The sequence below is a fragment of the Eretmochelys imbricata genome, chromosome 24, assembly GCF_965152235.1.
Source record: "Eretmochelys imbricata isolate rEreImb1 chromosome 24, rEreImb1.hap1, whole genome shotgun sequence".
Lineage (NCBI taxonomy): Eukaryota > Metazoa > Chordata > Testudines > Cheloniidae > Eretmochelys > Eretmochelys imbricata.
Genome location: NC_135595.1, coordinates 3,637,327 through 3,662,195, shown reverse-complemented (window position 1 = coordinate 3,662,195; position 24,869 = coordinate 3,637,327). Strand labels below are relative to the sequence as shown.

At 51.1% G+C, this 24,869-nt stretch overlaps 2 protein-coding genes across 4 annotated transcripts in view; both read left to right on the top strand.

The window, feature by feature from the left end:
- Window positions 1–20,301, top strand: LOC144279851 (signaling lymphocytic activation molecule-like). Its single transcript, XM_077841542.1, has 7 exons — window positions 1–311; window positions 6,678–7,007; window positions 7,754–8,038; window positions 11,058–11,156; window positions 13,570–13,643; window positions 16,168–16,263; window positions 17,501–20,301. Exons 1-7 carry the CDS (start codon window positions 248–250, stop codon window positions 17,555–17,557), a joined length of 1,005 nt encoding a protein of 334 aa, XP_077697668.1. The 5' UTR covers window positions 1–247; the 3' UTR covers window positions 17,558–20,301.
- A 3,835-nt stretch (window positions 20,302–24,136) lies between these two features.
- LOC144279677 (SLAM family member 9-like) overlaps window positions 24,137–24,869 on the top strand; it is a 43,462-nt gene continuing 42,729 nt past the window's right edge. For all 3 annotated transcript variants that reach the window (XM_077841270.1, XM_077841269.1, XM_077841268.1), the window contains exon 1: window positions 24,137–24,257. In XM_077841270.1, coding sequence (XP_077697396.1) covers window positions 24,206–24,257 — 52 coding nt within the window. In that variant the 5' untranslated portion in view covers window positions 24,137–24,205. The remainder of the gene's footprint in view (window positions 24,258–24,869) is intronic.

Genomic DNA, 24,869 nt, shown 5'->3' with positions numbered 1-24,869 from the left:
TCGACAGACATCACATTCTATTTAGCTGTGAGCTGCTGGAGAGCTGTGCAGTAAAGGATTAAGCAGTGTGACTCTATATACTTTGAATACTTTCCACCCCAAAGAAAAAAGGAAAGACACAGCAGACCAAAAACAGGAAACATGCGTGGTCCCACAAGAAGCTTGCGTCTTATTTGAATACACCTGGTCATACTGTATGCTGTATCAGCAGACCTTTAAATACTAAGTCCACTGCAAGCAAAGTTTCATGCGTCGAGAGATGGACTGCAGTGAATGCATTTTGCTGATCATTTCTTTTTGCTGTGCTGGGGGTATGTACGTTTTCCTATGGTTAAAAGTCTTGGTGCAAATTGATTTGAGGGCATATGCTGTTCAGAGCTATATGTGACAATTGCGTTTATCAAGCATGAGGCAGATGCTGCTGTGCTTTATAGCCAGAATACAAATCTGCATTGAAAAGAGGAACAGCTTTCTGCAAAGGGTGTATAGTTCATATTGTTTTAATCTGTGGATGCTCACAGGACTGTGAAGGGAGCTGAGAACCAAGATAGAGAGATCCAGCAAGGAATCATTTTACAATGTATATTAGAGCTGGGTGAATAATTTCTAACAAATCCTTCGGTACCTGTCTCTGCCACCCTTACTCATGGTGTGTGTAGTGCCTTATTTCACAAGTAGTCCCGTTGACTTCAATGGAACTATTTAGGGAATCTGTCACTTACTGTCATTCACAGGGAGCTGAGCCGCTGGGGGTCCTAGACTGTGACTGGGGGTCTGAGATGCTACCACACTAAATAATAACAATTAATTAATGCCTAGGAGGAACGGGGTGAAATTAGCACCAGATTGAGGCTGGCTGTCAGGTGAAGTTTACAAACGGTGAGCTCTGTCTGTCAGGCTGTTGAATGGGGGGTCAGCCCCAAAGTTTACATCACTTAAAACTAGATGGCTCAAAGTCTAGAAATGGATTGCGTTGCAAACCTCCATAGAACAGCTTGTAGGGAGCCAGCATGCACTGGCCAGGGTGATGTTGGCGGGACGGATGAAATTACCCTAATTCTGCAGGTCTTTGCGATCTCGGATTTCTATGCAGAGAAGACTGTTCTTTTCAGGGCTCTGGAGGTGGCTATACTGGCTGCTATATGTCCAGGGATGCATGTACGGTGTCTTGCTAAAGGGAGCGTGTGTCTAGTGGTTAGATTGGAAGTCAACACTGCTGGGATCTGTTCCCAGTTTGCGGGGGATGTGTGTCTAGTGGTTAGAGTAGGGGGAATGGGAGTCAAGACTCCTGGGGTCCTATTAGGATTTTTCTGTTATTCAGGGACGGCGTAACAACTGTCAAAACTGAAGATTAAAAAAATCTTTCCTATTATTTGAAGATTGTTTAAAAAGCAAAGTACGTGCAGGACAATGAGGACGTGCCTCACGTCAAACAAAGCAACGGGAACCGGAGCTGAAGTTGCTTCTCTCTCTGTAACTCTGTTATTGTGCCTCCATCTTAGACAGGGCTCAGTGAGGATGCTTTGCCCACCCCTAGCCCCTTCCATTCATGGGTCTCTAAACCCTTTCGAGGCATTAATGACAGAGGCGCTCAAACTCTTTGGGAGGGCGGCCAGTATATTATCCCCATTTCACAGAAGGGGCGGACCAGGAAGGCTGACAGATTGCCCATAATTACACACCCAGGCAGCAGCAGAGATGGACATAGGACCCCTGACTCCCAGTCCTCTGCTCTAACCGGTAACCTAGACACTAGTTCAGAGCCAGATCTAGAACCCAGGAGTCCAGACTCCCACGCTCCTGTTCGAACCACAAGGGAACATTAACAATGTGCAAGACACCATCTACTGAATGGGCTGCAATATGGGGCAAAATGAGATGAGTTCAAGAAAAGGAGAAGACCATGAGACAGCCTCAGTTTGGAATTTCTCATTGGTTTGGTTGGTTCAAAACTGGCTCCATCCCAGGCGAATACAGGCTGTAACTTCCCCTTGGGTTTTCCTGTGTCAGGGGCATACCAAAAAAGTCCCAGACGGCATGAGACCTGCTTTAGACTCACTGCCCATCTCTGATCCCATCGGGAGCTTTTCCCTTGGAATGCTACTGGTCCTGGACTCTAGCCAGGTTTTAACCTGGATTCTGTCTTACTCGCTTTTGCCTGTTGTCAGAGTTCAGATGAGATGCCTGCTTCATACTGGATGTGCGCTCTGGCTGGGAACTCTGCCCTGGCAGAGGGATTTTCGAGATGATCTAACAGGGCTTTTCTATCAGTCACTATTAAGATCCTAATCATAACACACCGCTCTAGGGCCTGGTTCTCATCTACACTCTGTGCTATTAGCATAAATGAAAATCAAGATCTTTGTCTATTCCTGCCACATCCTGGGAACACACAGCTACATGATAGGTTAGCTATTTTGTTTGTGGTATTTACTGAAACTGAACAACTGTGTGTTTGCAAACTAGGCAGGATGGGGATCTGCTATCTGGGGGGGCAGAACCCCCCTTTGTTGTTTCTCTGCATTGGGGCAAACCCCCTCCCCTCATGGAAATAATTCACAGGAAAGAGCAGGTGGTAAAATGAGTTGGTTTTGCTTCCAGTTTAACTGACAACAGCAACACAGTCAACGATGAGCTGTCATCCCTCACGACTAATGTTTCCTACCAAAACAAAGCTTTGGTAATCAATAGGATGGGTGAATGTGATTCATTGTACCCTAGGTAAGGGGTGGAAAAGGGCTCTCAGGGACTTCCCCCAACCAAGGAGGGCTGACGCCTTCACAAAATTATCTCCAGGAGAAATGGACAGTGCTATGTACACACACACACACACACGTCAAAACAGGGAGGCTTAAAATTGTTTTTATTAACCAGTTTTTCCATAGCGCGGATCAGTCCATTGTCTGAGCACCTAATGAGAGTTCAGCCTTACAGTAGCCCGGTGTGAAGGAGAAGTATTATGATCCTCCTCTCACACATGGGGGCCTGACATTTGCAACAGGCCTTTTGGGTGCCCAACTGGAGACACCTGAAAGGCACTTGCCTTTCAGAAGGCAGGTGCTCAGCACTCTCTGACAAGGCAGTCCCTCTGAGCTGTCTCACGTTTCGTGGATTTTAAGGCCAGAAGAGACCATTAGATCCTCCAATCCCACAGGTCATTCAATTTCACCCTCTGACCCCTGTATTGAGCCCAGTAACTTGTGTGTGGCTAACACATTTCTTCCAGAAAGGCCTCCAGTCTTCATCTGAGACGTCAAGAGATGGAGACACCACTACTTCCCTCGGCACTTTGCTCCAATGGTTAATGGCCCTCCCTGTTAGAAATCTCAGCCTTATTTCTAAAGTTGGGTACTCAAAACCACGAGCCGCGTTTGAAAATCTTAGCTGGGGAAACCGAGGACCAGAGCTTTACCTAAGGCCATACAGGGAGTGTATAGCAGAGGCAGGAATTGCATGTGGATTTCTTGGTCTGCAGCCTAGTGCCTCAAACACAAGATCATCTTTTCCTCCCTCAAAGGCTCCGTTCCATCGGCTGATCACTGCTGAATTCCATCCGCTGTGAGATTTCATTGCAAACATTTTGCAGCGCTCCCTTCTTGAGAATTGAGCCCAGTCTAGTTTTAAGGGATTCAAGTGATGGGTCTCCTACGTGACCCCACAATCTAACAGACCTTACTGAATGGAGATTTCCCTGGGAGACTCCATCGAAATTTCCCCTTGCACAATTTCAGCTCATTCCTCCTGGGCATTGTTCCACCCTGAACAATTCCCCTCCTGTCAAATATTTATAGACAGTGACCTGTCTCCTTACCCGCATTGCTGTGGTGGTGAATGCCTGCAGCCCCTCATATTAAGGTTCCATTTAGGGTGAATGAACAAATTGATGATGCAAGCATGTTACAGACACGTGCTATAGATGAGTGGTTTTCAAGCTGTGGTCTGCGGACCCCTGGGGGTCTGCAGACTATGTCTAAGATTTCCAATGGGATCCGCACCTCCATTTGAAATGTTTTAGAGGTTCGCAAATGAAAAGAAGGTTGAAAACCATTGCTCTACATGGTCCTAAGCACATCTGCTGAAGGTAGTCTAGCAGGCTGGGCTGTGTAATCATCCGTTCCAATAGGTCATTTATTAAAACAACGGATTCCTCATTTATTAACCTTTTATCAGTTATTTATAGCTAACCCTTGCAACAGTCATTTTTTTCCCTCTGAACTTATTCGGATTTGTCATCTCCTTCCTGAGCCCACAGTTCCCAGAAAAGAGCACAGTAATCTAACTAAGCCTCATGTTGCCAGGGACTGTCACCTCCAGCATGGAGTCTGTCTCAGAACTGCTCTGAGTCAAGCAAAGGCTTTCCCCTTTGTCCTGCACTTAAAGGCCTCCTCAGAGTCCTGGGAGTTTTGCACATCGGCTCCGGATGCCTTCAAAACAGGGCAAGCGCTGCTCATCAATGCAGATGCTTTGATGCTTTACTGAGTCAGGGTCTCTTTGCACGTTCTGCTCTGGCTTTGCAACGGAGCCTTCGTCCGACTCTGAACACGGTTTTTATACCGGTTTAGCTCTTTCATTCAGGGCTGTGAGTTTGAATTCTACCAGTGTAGTCAGACCAGTGCCACCTGGGGTAATTAGACCAGTACAATCCTTAGACCAGTATAACTTATTCCCCTTCTCTGGAGGAATAACTAGCCCAATATAAAGCACCTTTCTATCTGTCTAACTGCATTCACACTGGGGGGGACTGTATCACTTTAACTAGCCCGGCATCGTTAAAGTGGTACAAGCTGTGAGTGTAGACAAGGCCTTGGTGTGATTAGCAACTGGCCCCTCAGCTAAGCAGGGGAATGATGAAAGCAGCAGGGAGATCATCATAGAGCTGCCATTTTTTCTGACAACCTAAAAGCACTTGAAGAAAACCGTTGCTGAAAATGAAAACTTTTTCACTTGTGTCGATTTTTCAAGGGAACACAACTCATTTCCTGTCAGCTCGCGAAGGGAGCGGGGGTTCTTGGGACGCGAACACCCAGGCGTCGACCAACCGGGCCAGCCCCTGCCACCCTGACCTTGCCGTGCAAACATTGCCACTAATTTCAGCACGACAACGGGCCAGATCCTCAGCTGGTGTCACAGCGCTACATCAACTTACAGTAGCTGGTCTCTGAGCCATTGACATCAGTGGAACGCTGGCCAAACAGCACGGGCTGGAGGTCTGGCTGCCATTGACTTCAATGGAGAACAGCCGTGTGACAGCAGGTGCAGACTTCTTAGAAAGACACGAGGTGCAATTCTTCCTGTTTTTAACCTACTCAAATAGAGATGGAACATCCATTGAAAACGTTTTCTGTTTCTTGCCCGAACGGGCTGGTGTGTTCTTGGCCCTGGCGGATATTGGGGTGTTCCCAGCTTTGGACCGCCAAGCGTTCTCGTTACTACAAATCGAAAGGTCCGTCTACACTGCACGCGCCTTTCAGTGGCATGTGGAGTCCATACACCGTGCGCCTTCTAGCCTGCGTATAAACAGCTGTACAGTCAGCGAGGCAATGCTTAGGCAAGTAGAATAAAGGCATGCCTGAACCCTAAGGTATGTACCCTACGTTCTCTCTACATACCCAAGCTGGGCCTCCCTTGTCTACGCTGTGATTTTTTCGCCGCCTAGTGTTCCCCTGCCTTCCCTCCGCCAGAGCCTTTCATTGCCACTTGTAGACAATGGTTCCTTCTCGGGACCAGAGCAGGGGAGGGAGAAATTCAGAGAGACACAATTGAAACCCTGCTTCCTCCTTCCACCAGCAGCACCATCAACAGCCTCTGGCCCTCACTAACTGTGCAGCAGCGCTGGATGGTGTGCTGGGGGCAGAGCCAAGACTGCGCTCCTCCCTGCCCACTTGTCTTACTCCCCCTTGTGCACAGTCAACCTGTGGAACTCCTTGCCAGAAGATGTTGTGAGGGCAAAGACTATAGCAGGGTTCAAAAAAGAACTAGATAAGTTCCTGGAGGATAGGTCCATCAATGGCTATTAGCCAGGATGGGCAGGGGTGGCGTGCCCAGCCTCTGTTTGCCAAAAGCTGGGAATGGACGACAGGGGCTGGATCACTTGATGATTCCCTGTTCTGTTCATTCCCTCTGAAGCACCTGGCACTGGCCGCTGTTGGAAGACAGGATGCTGGGCTGGATGGACCTTTGGTCTGACCCAGTGGGGCCGTTCTTATGGAGCAGCAGTGCAACCCAAGACACAAGCACACTCTTAGTAATGGAACAGGGCTTGCTAGTTGGTGGACCTTGGCCACCAAACTTTTGCTGGCTTGTTGCCAACTCTTGTAATTTTATCACGAGTCTGCTTTTTGGTGGAGGGGAGGGAGGTTTCTTCAAACCCCATGTCCTGGAGGCACATGATTAGGTGAGTATCTCCGCTTTCACTAGAAATAATAATGAAAGTAAGTTTCTAGCACTCCTGTTTGCGGAGCAAAGCTACAAAGGAAGCCTGACTGTAACCCTAAAGGCGCAGCAAGCAGATGGCAAATAAAAGAGCTCCAGAATGTATAACTTTTTAAACATCTCATGATGTTTTTGAGGTCTGACTCGTGATTTTTGAACTCTTGGGGTGGACGACACTGTGTATGTTGCTGTCTGTAAAACATCAACTCATGTCTGTGCTAACTCTGTTTCGTTGCTCCTTGCAGGCATGAGCTCTGGGTTGGAAAAAACAGTCTACGGAAGCCTGGGGGGCTCAACGCTGTTGAGCATAACGCCCGAACTTCAGAATTTTACTCTGCAATTTGGCAAAGCTCTATGGAAAGTAGGTGCGTCGGCTAAAGACACAAAGACATTTATCGTCGAGTATTCTGGAAATCATACCAATTTAATGGCAGATAAAGAGCGGATCAAGTTTCATCCAGAGAACTTCTCCTTGGAAATACTGGAGACCAGGAGAGAGGATGCAGGGCACTATGAATACACGGTGAACAAACGCTTTGAGGAACAGTCTTTGCAGTTCCAGTTGGAAGTGTATGGTAATGAGCACAGTATTCGTATGCGGGTTTGGGGACCTACCCTGGGTCCGATCGCTGGTCTAGCTCTGTGGCTGGTCAGTTCCTAGGAGAAAAGGCTATTGGCCTGATGAAAATGGTGCATGCTTTCAGTTATTCCAGCCTCAGATAGCAGGGGGTCCTGGAGGGAGTGGGGCAAGAGTGCTGGCTGTGGGAGGAGCTGCTACCTATTCCAGTCCCAGCCTCTCCCTGCAAGGGGTGCTGGAGAGACCCTGGCACTCACCCCTCCATCAGCCTCAGCATGGTTCAAACACCCTCCAGCACCCAATGGCCCACACACCCTTTGGCACCCACCCACCTACCCAGCACACCCAGACACCCTCCTCCCCACCTGCTACGGACACCCCAGCACCCAGACACCCTACCGAGAGGGCCCACGTTTTGTGCAAACCTTGCGTGGAGCAGATAATCTGACATTCATGGGTGTACGCAAATTATTCACAAATATGCAAATGATTTCATGACATAATTTGCATAAAACACGACTCATGGAGCTGCATCGAACTTGGCAGCCAGGGGAGGCCTTAGCAGCTAGAACTTGCTGCTCAGTCCAATGGCGCCCATGTTGCCGGCATCTAAATGCCCTGGAGATGGGATGACCCAGAGCAGGACTGGGAGCCAGATCAGGCCGGCAGCCTTTCACTCAGGGCTGTCCGTTCCATCCTTCCCCAGATAATCAGTTTGTCTCCCCGCCCTGTCACTCCCTACAGAGCAGGTGTCCATCCCCAACCTCCAGATGGTCAGCAAGACCCTGGGGAACGAGAGCTGCGCCATGAACCTGAGCTGCCTGGTGACGAGCGGGGACAACGTGACCTACAGCTGGAACTGCAGCGAGGGCAACGCCTCCCAGCTGCATCCATACAATGACAGCTTCCTGCACCTCTCCTTCACCCCGGGGGAGGGCAGCGTCTCTTGCACCTGCACCGCCAGGAACAGAGTCAGCCAGCAAGCCACCAGGCTCAGCTTCCCCGTGGAGTGCAGCAACAAGCCAGGCGGTAAGTGGTGCTGGAGGAGAGAGGGGCAAATCCCCTCTTACTGCGCAGTGGCTGGGCCCACCGGTGCCAAGGGCTGTTGGCTGCGTTGGCACCCGGGTTTGGTCCTATGGGCCAGATCCCCAGCTGGCGTAAATCAGCTGCGCCAGGCCTTGGCCCAACATCCTTACCTTGCAGTGGGTCTCCCGGGCAGGCTCTGGATCCACCTCTACCCTCAGGGCCCATGTCTCTGAGCTCAGAACTGAGCCCTGGGCCCTGCCAACCTGGCTTAAACTCACGGGCACCGCCCAAGACGTGGGCATTGAGACTGGCTCTGTGGAAGTATTGGTACCAAAGTGGGCCAGATCCTCAGCTGGTGCATATCAGCATAGCTCCATTGAAATCAACGGGCCTGATTCTCCTCTTGCATATGCCCATGTAAAGCAGGACTAGCTCAAAGGGCCCATTTCAGCAGCCAGATGCGGGCTCCGGGCATGCAGAGGTCTGGGTAAGGAGCCATTTGTAGTGGTCCAAACTACACCTCCTATTCTTGAGCTCCATCTGCTGGCACCTTATCTACTCACTATTTACATCTAGACAGACACCGGGACTGGTCAGTTTCCTTGTGGGGCTGAGGACATTGAGGGCTGATTTACACCAGGGTCTTTTACACCACTCTGGCTGCATAAAGCAGCCTTAATGAGGGCCCTGACTGTAATTTGCATCCACTTTAAAGACCTCTTTGCCCTGCGGGAGCTTTAATGTAAATAAAAATACCGCCTCTGGTTTCATGGTCGCTTGGTTTTCAGAACTAATCATGCAGCAGCCTCGGCTACAGTACAGGAAAGCCCAAGGTTGGACACAAATCGCACCTAGATTGTAACATTAAAACCCTCTGTGGGAACTTCCTCTCGAATAGCCTCTGGGGGATAGAACTCCCTCTCTCTCTCATTGGGGTTTTTCTGACACCTCCTTTATGACGCGGGGAACTTTTATGGGGTGTTTTAATGAGATATTTAAACCTCAACCTGGGACATTTTTCTTTTAAGTCTCCATTCCTTTGAATGAACATTGTCAGAGGCCACAAGCCTCAGATTTCCACCCTGCCCCTTGCTAGCCTGTGTTGGTGGGGGGAAACCCACCCCCTTAATTAGCTGGACCAGGCCCTTTACAAACATAGACCATATGATAGTCCGACTGCAAAAGTAACTAGAGCATCAGGGCTGGGAGCCAGCTCCTAAGGAGCAGAACCAGTATAGACATAAAAAAGGACAACAAGGAGTCTGTGCCTGATTTTCATTCACCCCTAGGCCTCTTTACGCCTCATGGTAAAGGGACCTTGGAGCGAGTGGGAATCAGATCCACGGTTGTTTGACACTAGGACTCCCATTGTCTCCTTGGTTCCTTGTGCTCCCCTCTTTGGCCTGTTGTCTCTTGTGTTCTACATGGATTGGAAGCTCTTTGGGGGCCGTCCCTTTGCTCTGTGTTTGTACAGCACCTAGTGCCATGGGGGCCTGGTCCACGACGGGGGCTCCTAGACACCCCCCAGTACCAACGATAGCTATTGATAACGAGAGATCAGCATTGGGTGTAGTCCATCCTCCGTGGCGTCACCCCGCCGCAGTGGCCTCCCCGCCCGCGGGAGCTTGGCAAGCCAGCTGTGTGAATGGAGTCAGGCCGCTGTAAAACCAGAGCGAAGCAGCGATGGGTGGAGCAGCTCCAGGCATTTGGCACGTGATTGGGAAGCGTAAGAATTCGGCCCCTAGGACCACATTTTAAGAGCGCTTGTAAGCGGGTGCTCTCACCTTTAGGGTGCCCCCTCGTGCCTGGACACAGGGTTACAGGGGACTTCACCTCTCCCGTCCTCCTCCCACTGCCTTGGCCCCGCGATGGCCAGTTCCAGCCGGTGTTTTCTTTTGACTTCCCCTCTAGGGTCGCCAAGGGCCCAGCCCTTCTGCCAAGTCACGTGACAGTCCGCGCCCCTCCCGGGGTTACTAAAGCTCCAACTTAAAGTGCACGAACAAACAACGTCCCCCCTCTCTGTTCTGCCCCTCTGGGGCTCGACTGGACTCCTTGGCTTCTTGGCCCCGGCCGAGGTCCTCCTGAACGGCTTCTTCCCCAGCACAATTCCCCTCTTCTCCCTCCCCTACGCTACACCCTGGGGTACCTCAGCCTGGCCTCCGGCAGCTCCTCCCAGAGGAGAACTCACCTTGTTCCCCCTCCAGCATCCTCCTTCCTCCACTGAGGTCCCAGCTCCAGTTAAGTAGCTCTGGTCCTGCTTCACCATCGCAGCTCGGGTTGCTAATTAACCCTTACGCTGCCAGCTCACCAGTGAGGCTGAGGGACAGCAAGAGACTTAGGGTTGGATGTTTAAAGGTATTTAGGTGCCCAACTCTCATTGGTTTCAATGGGCATTGGGTGCATAAGTACCTTTAAAAATCCAGCCCCTAGTGACTTTTGAATTTCAATTAGATTTAGGCTTTTAAAGCCCAGACCCTCAAAGATATTTAGGTTCCTAACTTCCTTTGAAACCAATGGGAGTAAGGAGCTTGAATACTTTTGAGAATCTGGGTGCTTGGGCTCCTAAATCATTTAAGTGCTTTTGAAAACTTTTCCCTGGTCTAGCAAAACACAAGCGTGCTTAACTTTAAGCACATGAGTAGCTCTAGTATATAGACAATGGATCTGACGCTCAGCTATACTGAAGTCTACACATGTGTAAAAGTGTTGTAATTGACTCCCGCTTTTATGTCCCCTTTACTCTGCCAGAGAGAGTCCCAATGGGGCTATTTACACATTTAAAGTGAAGCCCGGATTGGGACCTTCCGTACCTTCTGCTGATTCTGCACTTCCTGTGTTTTCTGTCTGTTGTACACAAAGATAATAAACCGCGATTAAAGAGATAAATGAAGCGGCAATGTGATCTGAAAGCCGCATGAGCCCTCGCTCCTGTTTAACGATCACCCCCACCCCCTTAGAACAGTGCACCAAATTCAGGGACCAGTTATTGAGCATCTTCTTTTCTTTGTAAATTACTTTCCAGGCTCGCTCAGGAATGAGCTCTTGGAATTCATCGTGCCAATAGCCATTGTGGGGGTTCTGGTCCTCTGTGCAGGGGTCACATACCGGCTACGACACAAAGGTAGGATTTCATGGCATTGGGAACTTGTTATGGTCTTAGGCCAAGTCCACACTGTAAACCTAACTTCTGTGGGCACACAGCCGCCGGCACAAGCTTGTGCGTGGCTACACCTTGCTGGTACTGAGTGTACTGTCAGCATGGGGCATTGTGGGACGGCTCGTGAAAGCCAGTAACAGTCGATGTAAGCCATGGAGTGTCTACCCTGACACCGCGTCCGCCGAATTACACCTCCCGTGACGCTACGCCGCTCGGGCAGCTGGAGTTAACTGGGCGCAGCAGGACAGGTAAATTAGCGGGAGCCAAACTGAAGCGTAGCCACTTCCAGCGTTAGGTTGAGGTGAGCTGCTGTGCATTGATCGGACACCAAGCCGCTGTCCTGGTCAGTGCGCAGCTTTGTACCAGTGTGACGCGGCCAGCGAGGGCTCTAGTCATTCACACCAGCACAACCCTAGTGATACTGGTCTAAAGGCATCTTAGTATAGCTTATTCCCCTTCCCACACGAGACTAAACACCTTTCCTACTGGCCTAACTCCGTCCACTCAAGGGCGGGGGCGGGGGGGATTTGTAGTGCTTTACGCCAATATAGTTAAAGCCGTATGACATTTGTGTTTAGATGAGTCTTTAGGGTGAACTTTATCCCTATGCAAAGGGCCAGCACGCAGTCTTTGCACCGCCTTCATTAGCCTGTGGAACTCATTGCCACAAGGAGTCATTGAGGCCAAACATTTAGCAGCATTCAAAGCAGGGTTGGACACATACACCAGATAATGAGAACATCCAGAGTTCTAAGGTACTTACCTGGCGCCCATCACTGCAGCAACGGGGCATCTCACAATTTTTAATACAGTCATCCTCGCAGCACCCCTGTGATGTAGGGAAGTGCTGTTTTTTTACTCATGGGGACCGCAGGCACGGAGAGATTGAGGCCAGGCCTACACTGGAAAAGCTTTGCAGTTCTATAGCTATCCTGACAAACCTTCCTAGTGCAGATGCAGTTTATGCAGCACAAGTTGCTTTTGCTGGTGTGGCATATACTGGCTCCCCAAAGGAAATAAGCCATGCCCACAAAAGCGCTTCTTTTCTGGTGCAATTGTGCCTACGCTAGGGCTTTTGCTGGTATTAAAACGTCATTAAAAATCTCACCCCAACCACTTGACTACTCCAGCAAAAGGTCCTAGTGCAGACCTGGCCTTCAGCAGCTGGTGCTTGGCTGCTGTCAGATACGGGAGCGTGGGCTAATAGACCCTGGGTCTGACCCAGTCTGGAAATGCCTGCCTGCGTCTCTGCACATGAGTGAATTTCACCTGTATTGAGCAGTCTAGCATGGGGAAGAGACTAGCCATGCATTCAGTCTCAAGGGAGCTCCACCTAGTAGTTATTTTAGTTTTAAAGAGAACAGAAACATACAGAGTTAAGAGGCAGGAAGGAAGGTTTTTAAAAAAATGTAACCACTTGATCGTGTGACTCCGATATTCATAATATACTCTTCTGATATGATCTCCTCTCATAACTTCAAGGGGCAGTGAGGGATCCTAGCTTAGATATAACATGCTAAGTATCTCACATACATCTTAGATAAATAGAAAGGCATGGTGCAAGTAATTTACCCTTGTGCTTCACTTTGTGCAGGGACTTATGTTAGTGCAACGTGAGTGCAAATCAGAACAACAGTGTTTCACACCCACTTTGCGTAGGTGCAAATGTCTGCACAAAGTGCCAGGCAATGGCTGATCCTCCTAGAAGTTGTACTTTGGGCATCTCATGCGCCCATTGTCCTCTATAGGCCAGACGCCTGGTTGAACTACGTGTCCCATGATGCATGGCTCTCTCCCTTCTTCATGAGAGCAGGTATAGCATAGGCATCCCTGGGCATGGTGCATCATGGGAGATGCAGTCCAGCCAGAGAGTTCAGCCCATAAAGAAGAATGGGAGCATAAATCATCTGGAACTACAACTTCCATGAGGCCATTTTAAATGGACATCTTTCAACTTTTGGCTTAAATATTTTTTTCAATATTGTGACAAAATATTGAAATTTTCGGTCAAAAGCAGATGCTTTTCATGAAAAATTTTTGTTTAGCTGAGAACCTTAATTTTTCTGTCAAAAAACCCTATGGATGGAAAATTTTTGACCTGCCCTGTCCATCAGCCTTTCACGACACCCAGTGGAGTTGAAGGGGGATATGACTGGTTTCAGGTGGCTGAACTTCCGAAAGCTTGGGAACTGCTATCTTAGAGGAAGCCAGAATTTCATTAGGACCTTACTGGGTGACGAACGCTTAGACTGCAAGAATTGTGATGTATTCTGACAGGTCCTTGCCTGTATCTCTACGAATCTAGATTGCAAGGCTGACATGGTCACATTTGTGTGTCTCCTGCCCTAAAAACCCTTGAAATTGTTTTTCCAATCAGGCCAAAAAGAGCATTCTCAGCTGAAGGAGGAAAAGGAAAGTTGCACAATTTACTCACAAGTCCAGAGGGTGGAGGTGAGTTTGGGCGTTTGCTCTTCGTGTGCGACAGAACTTGGGTGCAGCCCCCCAGCCCCTACCTAGGCGGCCATGGCCTTCCATTGGAAGGTTAAAGTCCCGTCTACAACATGGGTGAATTCTACCCAGGGAAGCGGGCCACAAGGCTCATGTATCACTTACGTCCTGCTTTGCTAGAGTTTGAGTTGTGCATAGGCGTTTCCACACAAAGGGGAGTTGACACCCTTCTGGGACTGATTTTAAACTGCATTAGCGTCCAGCTGTACTCAGAAAACTCACCATGTTCACCTAGCTTAGGGCTGCCAACTCTCCAGGATTGGCCTGGAGTCTCCAGGAATTAAAGATTAATCTTTAATTAAAGATTATGTCAAGCGATGAAATCTCCAGGAATCCATCCAGCCAAAATCGGCAACCCTAACTTAGCTCCTTCCTGCTCCCTGGACCTGCGCCCGAGTCGTGAGTCACTGAGTCCTCTCATTTTACCGCCCTGAAGAAGTTTACGTCCCGTCTGCCGAGCAGGGACAGACGCAGCTATGGGGTGTGTGATGGATGCCACTCTGCCTCGCGCAGCAGCCCTGGCCCCAGCTGAGTTTTCACAGGGGCAAGTTCAGAGAAGCCTCTATGGGTACGTCTGCACTGCAGCTCTGTGGGACCCGGGCTTGTGGACTCTGTATTTACAAGCCTGCACCTGAGCATCCAGGCTGTATCGTGAACCTGGGCTTCCAATTGCTGGACCTGGATCTCATGGCCTTGCTAACCCATTCATACTGCATGACACAGACCTTCTGACTCGGAGCTGCGGCTTGACCTGTGTCCAGGCTGCAAAATGACAGGGCTTGGACCTGAGTCCCAGCTGGGCTTGGGCTCTGACCGTCTCCTTCACAGGGTCCTGAGTGCTCGCTGACCCGAGTCAGACTGATTTGTGTGTGGATGGAAAGGGGGCTAGGGCTCACACCTGAGTCAATGTCCGGCCATAGCGTGGGGTGTAGACATTCATGCAGCTCTGCCGGACTTGAGAACTAGCCCCATGTTTCTCACCTCTCAGTGACTCCCTGATCTAGTCACTAAGAGGACATTTTGCGTTGGTTTCCTAGCAGCCAGCCCGGCTACATTCCCTGCTGGGCAAGCCATGCTGAGTTCTTCCCTTCTTGCAAATCACCCGATATTCTGCAGGCCAAATTCTGCCCTCAGTGACCCCCGTGCAGCCCTGTTGCCTGCCACACCCATGTGATTGCAGGGCTCGAGCGCATTGAGCAAGAGGCACTGAGTGAGAGGCACTTCGCGCACTGTTCAGCTGCTGAAGCATTTGAAGGAGTCGCCTGGTGCAATGTTGCAAACTTCTCCCCGCCATAACATGGCTGTCGTGCATGAGGGCTGGTCAACGAAAACGCTTCCAAGACCCCCCGTAAGGAGAATCTTACCTGCTGCAGCATAAATACTGATAACATCAGAGACAGACCCAAGGACAGACCTGAATGGAGAGCAACTAGCCCCGTCACAGTGTCCTACTGGAAGCGGTTCCTGACCACTAAACCCCCTACCTGTCTAACGCTGAGGTCATTTCCTAGTTCAGTGGGAGTTTACCCAAGTAATGCCCCAAAACATGGCTCTGCTCGCTGGGCGAGTCTCAAAGAGAAGGCAGGGAGCCCTGTGAGCCAGACACTTTTGGCCACTGGGTGTCGATAGAGGCTCATCATTGAATCCGTACATAGTGTGGACCAAAGGACGCACTATGAGATCAAAAGGAGGACTTGTGGCATCTTAGAGACTAACAAATTTATTTGAGCATAAGCTTTCGTGAGCTACAGCTCACTTCATCGGATGCTGTAGCTCATGAAAGCTTATGCTCAAATAAATTTGTTAGTCTCTAAGGTGCCACAAGTCCTCCTTTTCTTTTTGCGAATACAGACTAACACGGCTGCTCCTCTGAAACCTGTCACTATGAGATCAGAAAGAGGTTTTTTTGTTGCAAAAGCTGAGGTGGCTAAAGCAGGCTGTCGGGGACGGTGTGGAGCGGCTGTGCAGTGCCTGGGGATTTCGCCTCTGGGCGGCTGGCTTGGCCCCCAGCGGCAGTCACGCTCCAGCGAGATGAGTTTGGTCTCTGGCCAGGCACTGGCAGGCAATGGGCCATGGCTGGGAGCTCTCTGCATGTCCTGCTGGGAGAGACTGGGGCGGGAGCAGCAGGGAGCACCCTCAACTCAACCCCTCTTTGAGCATGCAGCCCCACTGCCCTTCTGGCCAGTTCTGCTGGCTGGTGATGGTGTAGAGAGGCATGCTGGCCTACTTGCTGGCCTGGGGGAATCTAGCTTGTAATTCAGAAGCGGCCAGTGTAACGTCAGCTTCGTCAGAGAGAATTTCTCCCAAGACCCTCACAGTCACAGGTGGTTTCCTGGCCCACCTTTGAGCATGGTCTCCAGGAGGCTGAGTGCCGCAGTTAGCATATGCCGCTCTCCCTATCTGGGCAGGAAGTGGTGGGTTCCTTCCGCTGAAGACGTTGGGCTCACAGGTTTCTCTCTTTGCACAGCAGCCGAAAAGCCCTCGCCCCCCTCCTGCGGAGGAGAGCTCTGAGTGCACCACCATCTACGTCTCCGCCACCGGGCTACCTCCAGACACTACTCAGGTGAGAGGGAGTTCGTGTGCCTTTAATTGCCAGCCCTGCAGCTAAAGCATCCCCTTGGAGGAAACGGCTGTCATCAGCGATCCCCTCCTGCAAGGAGCTCCTCACTCCTATTGCGTCCAGCCCTTCGCTCTAGGAGCAGACGGTGGGTCACCGCAAAAAAATTGGGCCAACCCAGGCTGAGCAGAAAAGAGGTTGGGCCCAATCCTCCACCGGGTTCAGTGGAGTTACTCCTGATTTACATCTGCCGAGGGGCTGGCGCTGGAGGTGCAGATGAGCGTGTCTGGGGATGTTTGCCCAGCTCATTCGCTGGCACTAGAAACGTCCGGCCTGGGAACGCAGGCAAAGCACCAGGAAGCTTTTTCGGCAGCCGAGCTGGCCGTTTGCACAACAGCCCCGCAGCATGAGGTGCCAGCGGGTTTTCATCCCTGAACGTTCAGCCCCACAGCACAAATCTCTGACCCTGAGCTCCGGGATTAGATCATAACGTAGGACCAGCAGGGACCTCCTGGGTCCCAGAGGCCTGTCCCTGCTCTCTCAGCCACCCCCCTCGCAGAATCCCATTCATAAACTTGATCAAATTCCATCCTCAGACCAACTGGGTTGCTTGCCCATCCCCCTTCCCCTCTCCCCACTACTGAGAGGCAGCCCCAGAACCTCCCTCCTCTGATGGTTAGAAATCTTCTCATCTCCAGCCTCAATTTACTCCTGGCCGGTTTATCCCCATTTGTTCTGGTGCCAATATTGTCCATTAGTTTCAATGGCTCTTCTCCCTCCCTGGTGTTTCCCCCGCTGTATGCACAGAGAGCCATGAGATTCCCCTCTCAGCCTGCCTTTGGCTAGGCTAAACAAGCTGAGCTCTTTTGGCCCTCTCTGGAAAGATCAGCCCTCCATTCCCTGCTCACCCTGGCAGCTCTTCTCTGCCCCTGCTCCAGTTTGAATTAGATGGCAGCAGTAGTAGGCTGTTATCTTCCAGTGGCCTACCACACACATACGCACGCACACTCTGCCAGCGTATTACACGTCTCCTTCTTCCTGCAGGGCTGGGAGCAGGACAGGCAATTCTTGAACTCAGCTCCCCAGCTGATGGGCCAGAGGGTGCTTTGCTTCCCGCTCCCTTTAATGCTGGAAGTGGCAGCAGAGGCCATGGGGCTGCAGGGGGTTTTGTCGGCTCATCAATCCATGAGCATTACTTGGTTTGCGCACTCACTGTCTGTTCTTGCCCTATTTTCTTTCCCAGCCCCAAGATCCAGGGCTGATGACCATTTATGCCAGTGTGATGCCCATAACAAGCTGAGACCCTCCCTGGGGAATGTGCAAAATTGTAGCTGCTCTGGAGATACCGACGGACTTTTACCCTGCACGCAGCAGAAACCCATCTCTCCAGCTGGCTGAACTTTTACCCACGTCCACGTGAAACCCCCTTGGCTCCACAGAAACGGGATAGAACTCCACTGTGCAATAGCGTTTGGCATAACATGCCTCATCTCATCCCAACCGAGTCCCAAGGCTGTAAACGAGAGTCACAGTTTGTAACAGCAGAGCAGAGGGGAAGAATCTAAGTGAAGCGAGACATCCATGAGGGACTTTGCTATTGACTTTACTTGAGAGGCTCCCAAAGACAACGATGATGGGTGGCCCTATAAAACCCTAGGTTGGACAGATAGAGAGACAAGCACAGGAAAAAGAGGGAGGATTGCAGGTGAGACTGGCTAGGTGAGGAGACAAGGGGAGATACAGAAAGGCTGCTCCAGGTGACCGGAGCTGCAAAGGAGAAGGTTCTCTCACCACCGGCAGCCAGATGGTGCAATGGCTCCAAAAGAAGGCTGATGCTGGAGGACTAGAGGGGAGCAGAGACAGTGAATCTGTCTATTGCAAGTTCCATGGAGGGTTTCAAAAATAAAGCGAACTGGATCCCAAGGGGCTGATTTTCAGCTGGTGTAAATCAACTTAGCTCCCTGGTCTGCAATGGAGCAACAGATTTACATCCTCAGTGAATTTGGCCCAGGTGAATGCTGTCCCTATGCATTATCATCCCACTGCTGATAGGATAGAAAGGTTAGACCTGGCTCTCAGTCCCAGAGCAGGAGCAGGCTCCATGGGGATTCTGCTGTGGGCTCAGGGAGGGTTAATCCTGATTCAATCAGCTTCACACTGAGGATCAATTTCCCCCTGTCTGCTTCTGCATAGTGACAAGGAGGGTGAAATTCACCCCGCACAGAGGTCCAACATGAGGCCTGCACTCCAGTTTGATCTTAAATCCCCCCTGCTCAATTCCACAAACAAGCCCCCACTTGTAATACTGGCTCTGTCGGCAGTGGGGCTTGAACCCTGGATCTTAAAGCATGAGTCTCCCAGCCATGTTGCAAGCTCACCAACCTTGCTATGCGGGCCAGTCACCCCTACATGGGGACAGAGTGGCTTGCACATAGGGCTGATTGGAGAAACATCCACCAAACTGTCTTCCATAGGAACGTGCAGTTCTACGCCGCGCAAAGTCAGGTCAATTTTTTGCTGGAATTTCATTTCAGAAGAAAACCGGGGGCGGAAATTCCAATACTGTTGCGACGTCCCATTCTGACAGTTTTTGGAACACAGCGTTTCAGTTCTTCGTTGGGATAGGACTTTTCGTTCTGAATTATTTTAAAATTTTGCATCAGATATTACAATGCCTCTCACATATTTGCGTTCTACTACGGCGTTTGTAGAAAAGCTGAACTCAGCATGAAATGGCATCAAAGCGAAATGTTCCGAGTGCCCCCAAGCAATTGCGATTTGTCGTTTCGATTCAGAATGAAGCCATATTTTGAAATCTCTAGTTATACATAGCCCTTGGGCCGGCCCTCTGCGCAGGGGTGAATTTCACCATCAGAGACTAGACCCCCCCCTTCAAGCCCAGAAAATGTCACAACCATGGGCAGACTCATTCCTGATGTACTTACCCCTCTGACCTGTGAGAAGGGGTAGGGATAGTCTGATAAATGACACAGACTGTTTTTAAAAGGTTCTCATGTTGCATTAACTTGGGAGGCAACATGGTCTAGAAGTCCAAGTGAAGTGACTAAGCATCCGGACTCCTGAAGTCCAGTCTTAGCTCTGCTACTGACTCTCTATGCGACCTTGGGTGAGTCCCTTTGCCTCCCTGGGGGGCTCAGTTCCCCCCAAGCTGTAAAATGGGGATCATGATACTGACATACAGCATGGCTGGAGAACAGCATTTGTAAATTGCTTTGGAAACCTAAGAGAACAACTTAATGTTATTTGTGCAGCGTGAGCTGACTGTGTGCGCCAGCTATAGGAAAGGAGAAAAAAAAAATAATGCCCTGACAATAAAATCCTTGTAGCGAGGCAGTTACCTGATCCTAGACAAAAGTCTAAGCTGACTGGGGAAGCAGCCACAGCTGGGGCCACGCCCCTATCAGGCCACAGCTGTTATAAGGGCTCAGGGAGGAGCTAAGTCAGTCTCTGTCTAGCTGTGGAGAGAGAAAGATCCAGCTGCTGGGGAGAAAAGAGGCCAGGCCAGAGGAGCTGGGGTGCTCCAGCCTGGTAAAACCCCAGGCTGCAGGCCTTGTTGAAGGCCTACAGAGGTCCTGGGGCTGCAGAGATACAGCCTGGGAATAGGCAAAGGCAGCAGGTCCTAGCCCCCTTGCCAATGATGAGTGGCCATGACAGACTGCAGTTTGCCCCAGTGAGAGGGGGCTAGATGACGGGCAGTAGCCAATGAGGCAAGGTGGGTGAGAGGGTTGAGGGTTCCCCTGGTAGGGGAGACCCAGAGCATGGTGGGGTACTGTTGGGGCCCCAAGGTAAAGGGCACCAGAGTCTGGGAGGGACCCAGGGGCAGGCGAGACACCGGCCAGTTGGAGGTGCTCTGTAGGCTGGAGAGCTAATTCCCGAGATGACCAGCAGGAGGCGCTGTGCCGGTGAGTCTCACTTCGCTACAATCCTCCAAAGAAATTTGTTGAGGTTTTAATTGCTGGGCGCCACGTGAGCGCACTGAAAACCCAGCCTCCCCACTCCAGCTACGTTCTTTCGCAACCTCCTTTCCACCTTGGCCTTCTTTCCTCTGCAGGTTCTTGTTCTCTCAAGAATCCCTTTCCTCCAGGGAGGCAGGGGCACCTGCAGGCCAGAATGCTGAAGCTAGACCGGCGCTCGGTTTTGTTCTTAGTTCTGACCTGTGGCCAGCTCTTCGGCTGTGGGGCTGCTCCCTGCTGCTCGGGAGGTGCCAAGAGGTGATGCCCTTTGTGTTTGTGCAATCCCGGGGCTGCCAGGGGAGCGAGGAGGTGGGCGTAAGTGTGAGCCTCGTGCTAACGAGACCCTGCGTCGGTCTCGCCCCCCTGCTGTTGGGCTAGAATAGCACGTCGGCCCCAGGTTCTCCACCACGCCGTGTCGTGCTTGCACAGGTCCCCACTGTTTTGCACCCGCCAGTGGGCAGGATCGTGTCTTTAGCATCCAGCCTTCTCAGGGAGCGTTGAGTCATAGGTGCTCTTTGCACACAGTTCACACCTCTCCTCCACCTCCTCCGTGTGGGGAGCGAGGTGTCCTTGCTCATGCAGCCTGAGATAGCCTTTGGCTGGTAACCTCAGACACCTTAGACTCTGCTTCTAATGGGCCCGGGGTTTCCCAGGCCGGGGAGGTGTCCCTTGAACTAGAAAGGGTGGAACCTTTCCTCCCCGTTTCTCCTGCTAGCCACTTGCCTCTGGGGAAAAACACACCTGGGATTAGCTCAGCATGCAGAGATGGCCTGGGATTAGGGAGGTGGATTATTGGGTCAAAGAGAGACGGGGCTGCCCCTGATTCTCATTCACACTGAGGCCAGGACACAGGGTCTGCAGCTCATGACATGGGCACAGGAATATGGAACCTGCCAGAGCAGATCAGGCCTGTATCGAGCCCTGTATCCCACCCCCAACAGTGGCCCAGCAGCAGCTGCTTCCCAGGAAGGTATCAGAAGCACGAACTGGGCTGAAGTGGGATAATCTGCACTCCCAATTCTTAGTGGTGAGAGGCAGGTTTTTCTTGGTATTTATCCTCAATGAGGGGGTGGGGGTCACAGACATGGATGCCCCATGTACCTATCCATGTTGGTTCCACAGCTTCACGGGAAAATGAGTCCTCCGCAGGAGACCAGTGGGGATGTCGGTCAGCGCCCGAGAGTTATTCCTACCTTGGCAGAGAGTAAAGCGCCTTCAGGAGTTAATGGATTCACCCCTTAGATACACCAGCTTCTCCTAGCATAACCCAGGCCCCCAGCTAGGGCAAAGCCACGCAGATGCGATTGGCCATAGTGAATGGACAGGGCCGGGCTGCGATGCCTACAGAGGGGATTCTGTATTGACGCTGCTGGACGCAGACAGACCCCAGGGCTCTCTCTGGCTCCCAGCCTGTGCTGCCTTTTGTCACCTCATGGGGTCTCCTTAAATCCTAGCCTGGGCTAAGGGAGAAGGAATGGATTGTTGCAATTCCACGGGGAACACAAACTCTGCTGTGCTGTGGGGCCCCTGGCTGGGCAGTGCTGGGCAGGGAGGGCAAGTGTCTGTCTGGCACATTTAACATATCCCCTGCGGAGCAGAACTCCATGGGGGGAGGGCAGTGGGTCAAACACCACCCGTCCTCCCACCAGGGTGGACTCACCAATGCAGGTGTATCGCACCTTGTCTCTGCAGAGCGCCATGCAGATGGAAAGCGTTAACAGGCTATAAAGGTAAAGCAGGATTGCAAGAAAGGATCTGCCCCTTTAGTTACTCCTGTTTCTGCTGGAGGAACCCACGACCCTCAGCTGCAGACGGTCCATCCGTCTGTAATGGATATAATGAATATAAAAGGAGAGGCTGTAATGAATATAAAAGGAGAGGCTGCTGGACACAGATAGACCTTGTGATTTGCTCCCAGATTGCCTGCCTGCACCCCAACTCCTCATCCAGATTCCTAGCCAAGGAGAGCATGTGCCTGCTTGACTGAGTCAATGGATGCCCTGGGTAGGCTCCACTGGTGGGACTCCTGGAGCCCCAGCCCCAGTGTCAAGCTGTGCATTGCTGGTGGGATGAACTTCCAGCAGTTCAAACACTGTCGGCCTTCCCCCAGGGAGCAGCTGCCCTGGCTGGTGCTGAGATTCCAGTGATGAACCAGAGAAACTCTCCAGCTGGCAGGAGCAGACACAGAAGCAGGTGGGGCAGATGCTGCAGCAGGGACAGACGGACGCTGACCACACATCAGGCATTCTCTTCCCTGGGCTGATGGGGCTGATTCCTCCAAGCCATTCCCCCTCCATCCAGTCATCTCTGCCTCATTTCACCTGCCTTTCAAACACCCTTCCTTGTCTTTCCTCCCCTTACCTTTCTTTCCTTTTGGCTAATCCCTTCCCACTTTAACCTTAGTCAGAGAATTTAAAAAAAAATACATCCCCACCAAAAAAAAACCCCCACAAAAAACCCCCCCAAACCGTGGCACTAACAAGCTGTTTGCGAACCGTCATTTGCACGTGTTATGTGCCTTTTATATCCTAGACCAGCTGGTGCTGACTCAAAGGTTCTGTTTTTTTGGAGGGAGTCTTTGGTTGCCTCTTTAGATTAATAGTTTTTAATGCCAGAAGGGATTGTTCTGACCTCTTGCACAGCACAGGCCAGAGACAGGGGCAGCGAGTTATTTGGGCCCATGGTGCCTGGGCTCCAGCAATATTCAGGGCCTGGGGGCCCAGCTCCATCAGTGTATGGGGCCGGGTCTCTCCTCTGGCCCGCCAGCCACCCCTGCGCACCACCCTCCCCACCCGCTGCACTCCGCTCTGCTGGCTCCTGGCATCAAATGCTGCTGCAGGGTCCTAGTGCCCCCCCTTCCCCCATTCACTAGTGCCAGGGCAGGCTGACCCTGACCCTGCTCTTCTGCCTTGGACCCTTCTCTTTTCCAGCAGGACCCTCCACCAGCACATGGCATCCCCCCCCGCCCACAGTCACTGCTCCTGCCCCATGCTGGGCAAGGGGTAGCCCCATCCCTCGCCCCCAGTGAGGCTACAATGAGGGGCAGCAGCAGGGGAGCAGGCCACGTGTGATGGCAGCTCCCGGTCCCCCGCGGCACCCACCGCAGGGGAGGCGAGGGGGCTTCCTGGATCTGAGAGGGGCCCTAGGAGCGTGTCCAGTGACAGTGGTGTGAGGTGAGTGTGCTGCTGGGGTGGGGGGGGGGGAGGGAGGATGGCTGTGGGGAGTCCTCCTCTCTGGCCCCAGCCCCAAGGCAGCCTGCCTGCACCCCAACTCCTCATCCCCATGGAGGAGGTCTGGATTCAGGTCTGCACCAGTGATGGGTAATGCCCCATGATTTCCTCTTGTATCTAATGGCTACTGCCCTTGCCTGCCTGAATCTTCAGACAGCCTCCAGCAGAGGTATCATCACTATGTCAGTTATACTCAGATCATGTTTTTCTTCACAACCACAAATGCTTTTTTGTAATGAAAGTAAAGATTCTGACTCCATCACATGCGTCTGAGAAGTGGGGCCCTAGGCAAGTGCCTATTGTGTCTGTCTTAATCCAAGTTTCCCTTGTAACTTTAAAAATAAAAAAACACCCAATAGTCTGTGATAAAGCCCCAGCTCCTGGAGACAGATTATAATGCAAGAATTTCAGCTTTCATTTAAAAAAGAAATTAAGTTTCTAGCCCTCCTGGTTGCTGAGAAATGTCGGAAAACTGATCTTGAAAGACTAAATAAACCAGAAGGCAAATAAAAAGCCCCAAATGAGGTGTAAATACTGGGATTCCCCCTCAAAGAAGCAGGGGGATAAGGGCCCCCTGTTTCTGCCTATGGGTGTGTGGGAAGGCAGAACGAAGGAGCCCATGCTCTATTTCTAGGGTGGGGCAACAGGGTAACGTGACTGGACTTTTACAAGAAATTGCAGAGGAAGTAAGACGGTTATTGTAGTTGAACACCATACCTAAAAACTGAACTCAAACTGGAGAAAATGAGATTACCTTGGTTTTGGGGGTTTGCAGTCCTCGTTTGCCATGAAGCTGGTAAGTTCTGCTTTTAAGTGATGTTTAATTATATTTATTTGACATATATGTTTGGACAAATGTAGGACTGGTAAAACGTATTGGACTGAAGGCTCTCAGCACGACGGTCCCTGCCACGCAGCAAGGACAGCACTGGGAGTTGCAAGTTTCATTCACCCTGCCCTGCTAATGGACATGATCCTGTTTCCCTTGAAGGCAGCCCATTGTCTTCGATAGTGCAGGATTGAGGCTTATGTGTCTCCATTTACTACACTGGTATTCAGTGGATCCAGCCCAAAGTCTACATATACCTATTTTATGTACTGGTTTCAGAGTAACAGCCGTGTTAATCTGTATTTGCAAAAAGAAAAGGAGAACTTGTGGCACCTTAGAGACTAACCAATTTATTTGAGCCTAAGCTTTCGTGAGCTACAGCTCACTTCATCGGATGCATACTGTGGAAAGTATCCAAGATCTTTTTATACACACAAAGCATGAAAAAATGGGTATTTACCACCACAAAAGGTTTTCTCTCCCCCCACCCCATCGATCATTCTCCAAGCATGGGGGGCTACAGCCGGCAGCATGGACTTCCTGTCCATCACCTTGAGCAATTTATGCCACGTGTAGGGC